We start from the raw sequence: 5955 nt of genomic DNA, 5'->3' as shown, positions 1-5955 counted from the left end.
ATCCTTGCAAGGCCTTTTCAGTAGGCCAGAGTCCTAAGAACTTGCCTATGAGGGCATGATCCCTCATATATTGGATTTGGCCGTTGATTCGGTGACTGGGGAGATCTATTTTGGTTCTTTCTGAAGTCTTGGGGATGCATGTAGCAGAGGACGCCTTTGGTAATGACGTCGAGGCATTCTGGTCTATGCCTTTGTCTTTAGCGGCCACGAAGCTTGTAGCAGTGTTGCAAGCATTGTCGATAGCGGGATTGATAACATGGGTGGTCAATGGGGTGGAGCCAGGACTGGCATTTGTGTCTGCGCTTGCAGAGTTATCAGAAGAGGAACCGTTGGGGGGGGGTGCCCACCCCTCTAGAGGGCGGATTCAAGGAGAAAGAGTCAGCAGAGAAGCCCGAGGTGCCGAGCTTCAATATAGTGTGCACAGAGGATTAGGGCATCAGAGTTTGCGCAGGAACCCTAGCAGGAGCAGCATCGTCTTTCATCTAGGAGAAAAATAAAAATATTGAGAAAATGTAGTTTAATTATTTTATTTTTATTTTTAAATTCTATTTTATATAATTTTATTTTTTAATTATAATTTGATAATATAATTTTAAATAAGATTATAATTTTTATTATTTTTTAAATATATAAATAAATTTAATATTAAAAAAACATTAAATTTTTACAATTACATCATTCAAATTTATAATTTAACAAGTGCAATATGTAGTGTAGCACCGTTATATATATATATATATATAATTTAAAATGTAATTTATATAAATTATTGAATGTTTAAACAAATTCATAAATCTAATAATAAAACAAATTTGAATACAATGATGTGAAGTAACAAAAGTAATTAATAGACTAGATAATTTTGGAGCAAAATCGAGATATGTGCATAAATAATTTTGGATGAAACATTAGCTCTAACAACATAATTTGTTATTTATTGAAATGTGCTTGTGCACATTTTATTCTATCTTTAACTTATGAGACTAAATAAGGAGGGGAAATTACAATGTCTAGTATCTTTACATTAAATATAAATAATGTATATATACAATATAAATAAACTAAATAATATTTTAAAATGTTAATTAATGTAACAAACTATTTATTTAACTTTAATTTATACTCATCCTATAAATAAAATAAATAATATTTTAAAATGTTAATTATTGTAACAAACTATTTATTTAACTTTAATTTATACTCGTCCTAATTCAAAGACAAATAAATAATATATGGTAGAAGACAAAGAAATGTAATATAAAAATTTACAATATAGTTTATTAGAATAAAAAATTTAGTTACACAAAAGCTTAAGTGTGACTGCACAAGATTCTTAATTTATTTATTTATTTTTATTTTTTAAAAGTTATGATTAAAATTATGAAAGACAAAAGAGAAAATCTTATTTATTTAGTGTTGACTTAAATTTTATTTTTTATATTGCATTTAAAATTGAATTGTGAAAATATATAATATAGGTAACCTTTATTGAGGAAAATGATTGAACAAAGTCTATTTAATAATAAAAATGGGCAAGGGAAAAATATGAAGAAATTAAAAAGCTAAAAATCAGTGTAACATGCAAAGTTGTTGCCCAAATATAATGGTAAGTTTCTTTTGGGAAAAAAAATATTCATATGGAAAAGTCCATAAATTTGAGGGAAAAAAAAAAGATAATTAATTTATGAAAACACTTTGTTATTACAGTTTCTTTTTAAATAATTTTTTATTCTAAAAATTTGATTTAGTAATCCACTGATAAAAATTCAAATTTAAAATATTCAATTAAAAAAAATCAAATTAAAAAAATTAAATTTATTATTTAACTTTACCAAAACTTTAATAAACTTTAAAAATAATATTTAAAAATTTAAAAATTAACTAAAAATTAAAATATTTTGACATACAATACACTCTCTAAAATTCACAATTAAAATAAACAAACAAACAAAAATATAAATAGAAAAACTCATATATATATATATGAAAAAACTAAAATATAAATGGAAAAACTCATATATATATATGTATATATAAACGAAAAAACTAAAAAAAGACATCCGTTCTAAAATTCACAATTAAAAAAACACGAACCAAAATATAAATGAGAAAACTAAAAAAAGAAAAGCAACCGAGTTAAGATAGGTTTCTGTGTACTTTAAATAAATTGAAAAGCAACCGAGTTAGAATAAAATTCATAATTAAAAAAAATAAAAATAAAAACACAAACCAAGATATAAATAAAAATAAAAACACAAACCAAGATATAAATGAAAAAAATAAAAATAATAAAAAAGCAACCGAGTTAGGATAGGTTGCTGCCTAACTTAAAAAATATTAAAAGCAACCGAGTTAGTATAAAATTCATAATTACAAAAAATACACAAACCAAAAAAAAATAAAAATAATAAAAAAGGAGCCGAGTTAGGGTAGGTTTTTGCCTACTAAAAAATTGAAAGCAACCTAGTTAGGATAGGTTTCTGCCTGCTTAAGACAAATTAAGAGTAAGGCCAAAATTCGTGCCCATCTCAGAGTACGCCGATAAATTTTTGCGACGTACACAAATGCTGTGAAAAGTCCTGCACTTCAAACTCACCACAAAAACTGCACCAAACCCCAAACTCTTCGGTGCAGTTACAGTAGACGCCCCTTCTGATTTAATGGAGAATACCTGCGGCTTAGCGGAGTGTTGGGCAGATCTGCTTGAACTGGCTGCAGATCGGGTGTAATTTTTACATGGGAATATTTATTCTCATGCCAAACTGGAGCTGTTGGGGCACGATTCAGAACTAAGACCTGCTGCCTGCGTTACCAGGTTTATGAAGTTTTCAACGTCTCTGTTCTATAGCCGCCACCACAAGAAAGCCTGTGTCCTCGGCCCATATTTTTTTATCCACATGAGGAATATAGGGGTTTCCCAGGGTTTCTTTTATTTGGGTTTTGTAGGGTTTCATTTATTTCCAGTGAACTAAAACAGAGCTTCCTGGTTACTGACACTTTTTGTGTAGATTTTCAAAGGGTAAAAGATTTAGCGTGTTGGGCATCAGTCTGGGCGTAGTAGCCACTATGATTGTCTTAATTGCAGTCATAGGCATTTGGAAACGGAATATTTGCTCTCCTCTGAAATGTTGGGAAGGGATTTCTCCAACTGGAGAACCTGAACTTGCAGGTAAATCTTTCACTGTTAAGGATCTTTGATGCGTCTGCTTACCTTTGCGCAATATAAATAGACACCTTGTAATTGTTTTCCCAGGTGAAGAGGAAGATTCTATCGTAACGCCGACTATAGCGAATCCAGAACTCATTTTCAAATACTGCATTCTGAGACAGACGACCTCCAATTTTGAAGCAGAGAACAAACTTGGCAATGGAGGGTTTGGATCCGTCTTTAAAGTGAGAGCTCAATATTTGTTTCAATTATTTCATATAGAATTAGATATTTTAAAGCAGCAGCTCCATGTAAAAATGGAGAATAAAAATGGTTTCTAAGTGAGTGGATCTGCAGGGGGTTCTCCCTAATGGCAGAGAGGTTGCAGCTAAACTGCTGTTTATGGGTCCAAGGCAAGCATATGCTGAATATTTGAATGAAGCAAATCTCATCAGTCGTGTTCAGCACAAGAATCTAGTGAAACTGCTTGATTGCTCTGTTGAAGGTTCCAGAAGGTTACTAGTTTAAGAATACCTCCAGAACAGTAGTATTGACAAGATTTTATTCGGTATACACTTGTTCTTAATCGCTGGATGGATCTTTGATTGCTTTATTGTATTTTTTTTTACGAGTCGAAAGAAAAACACCATCTTTTTATTAAATAAACCTGATTAGAACAGGTGTCTGTTATGCATCCTCCTCATAAACTTAGATCAAGGATCTACCATCAAAACATAAAACAATAAAATCCTACTTACAGATATTATTTCTCATATGCCCATAAGATTGTTTTATTTATATATGTAGCTTGCAGATAATATATTTACAGTATCTGTGTGATGCATTGCAGATGCAACAAAACGTCATCTACTTAAATGGAAAGAGAGGTATGAAATCATAGTTGGAACTACAGGTGGTGTGGCCTATCTTCACGGGGAATCTCATATTCGGGTCGTCCACGAGATATTAAAGCAAGCAATATTTTACTAGATTATAAACACGGACCCAAAATAGCAGACTTTGGGTTGGCCAGATTCTTTGCAGAAGATCAAAACCACGTTAGCACTAGAGTTGCAGGAACTTTGTAAGAATCTTCTCCTACTGTACCCGACTAATTGTTTTAAAAAAATTAGAGCAAATGAATCAATTACAACTCATATATCTGAATATGGATCTTGCAATTTTGAGGCGGCTAGGTTGTGGGGATTTGATTGCATATGAAATTCTGCTGAGGTTACATGGTGCCAGAGTACGCCTTAGGCGGACAGTTGAAGAAAAGGCAGGCTACAATTTTGCCCGGAATGTTATTTTCAATAGTAATTTGGATCATTTTTTCATAAAATTTGACCAATAGAGTGTTTGAATTGTTTTTCACCATCAGTATTGTCTATCAAGATCATAATTTTGCCCTGAAGGTTATTTTCAATAGTAATAAGGACTTTCTCTTTTGTCAAAAAATAATCCAGACTTTTTCTTTTGTCAAAAATATTTTACCAATAAAATGTTTGAATTAATTTTTATAGTAGAAATAGATTCAATGCAATAAAAAATAATCAATAGTTTGAGCACCCAAAATCATCAAACTTGACAACTGTAACTAGTGTAATCAAAATTTTCCAAAAATTCTATGAAATTTTATCAAAAATCATATCAAAATTTCCATTATTTTTTTCATGAAACTATTTGTTTCTTTCTTTTTCATTTAAATAATTTTTGTTTTTTTTCATTTAAATAAATTTTATTTGAAATCCGGTTAGGTGAAAATCGGTCAATACCTTTTGGAAATATTTTTATTATGAGACGACAACATCCTATCTTGTCACAGCATCATTTTTTCACAATGGCATCATCCTCTCTTGTTGCAGAGTGTAATCTTCTGAGTGATGGTAAAATGATTTTTTAAATCCGGGAATTATTGAGATACGTGTACTCTTCTCAGCCATGAAAAATGGTTTTTAAATCTGGGAATTATGGAGATATATATATGTATGTATATGCTCTTTGACTATTAATCAAGTGCTGTGCTGTTTATGACGAGGCAGGAGTTGGCTTTGGGTTTATCGAAGCTACTTCATTTCAACGAGTATCTTGTGAATTGTTTTTGTCGCATCTTATGGTTGCGCTGTCTTTGTCGAGAATGATGTGTCCAATTGTATCTTCTGAGCTGTCTTTGTGAAGCATAATTTGTCCAAAGTATATGATGGTATCTCTCATCCTTGATACTAGCATGGGAGATTTCAATATTTAATACCATCCATATTTTAAATATTTAATAACATCTATAATTTTTTCTATGTATAATTTTATTGTAAATAAATATTTGTAAAAGAATTGAAGATTTAATACCGTCTATAAATATTTATATACATTTTAAATATGTATAATTTTTTTTATAAATAAATATTTATAAAAGAACTAAACATTTATTTGATAAAAAAAATTAAATAGTGGATCAACATCAAAAAAATTATTTTACATGCATTTTGTATTATCAAAAATTTTAAAAGTAGTAAAAATCAATTAAATTATAAGTTTTAAATTATAAGTTTATTATTATTATTATAATGATTATTAAAAAAATTAATTAATAAGTTATATATATATATATAATTTTTTAATCATGTAGATTCATCTCATTTTATTATAAAAAATTTTAAAATAGACTTTGTTACAATATTATAGATTTTATCAAATATTAAAATTGTAATCATTTGCTTATTAATTATTAATAATTAAATTAATATTCTAGAAATCCTATTTCAAAATAGACACACTAAAAATGAGTTAACTCATTTGCATTATTTAAA

At 29.3% G+C, this 5955-nt stretch overlaps 1 protein-coding gene across 2 annotated transcripts; it reads left to right on the top strand.

Annotated features, from left to right (window-relative positions):
* Positions 1–2897: 2897 nt before the first annotated feature.
* LOC149237253 (cold-responsive protein kinase 1-like) lies at positions 2898–4483 on the top strand. 2 transcript variants are annotated; one of them, XM_089366798.1, is made up of 4 exons: positions 2898–3169; positions 3254–3393; positions 3506–3716; positions 3999–4483. In XM_089366798.1, the coding sequence occupies exons 1-3, from the start codon at positions 3067–3069 to the stop codon at positions 3674–3676; spliced, it is 414 nt and encodes a 137-aa protein (XP_089222924.1). In that variant the 5' UTR covers positions 2898–3066; the 3' UTR covers positions 3677–3716; positions 3999–4483. The 2 variants fall into 2 exon arrangements, with proteins under 2 accessions (XP_089222924.1, XP_089222925.1); XM_089366799.1 differs by lacking the exons at positions 3506–3716; positions 3999–4483 and having other exon boundaries at positions 2906–3169; positions 3254–3498.
* Positions 4484–5955: the final 1472 nt, after the last annotated feature.

The sequence above is a fragment of the Pinus tabuliformis genome, chromosome 8, assembly GCF_031772625.1.
Source record: "Pinus tabuliformis cultivar Carrire ecotype Pingquan chromosome 8, CPIR1, whole genome shotgun sequence".
Classification (NCBI taxonomy): domain Eukaryota; kingdom Viridiplantae; phylum Streptophyta; class Pinopsida; order Pinales; family Pinaceae; genus Pinus; species Pinus tabuliformis.
The sequence above is the reverse complement of the archived record's forward strand: the minus strand, read 5'-3'. Positions and strand labels throughout refer to the sequence as shown.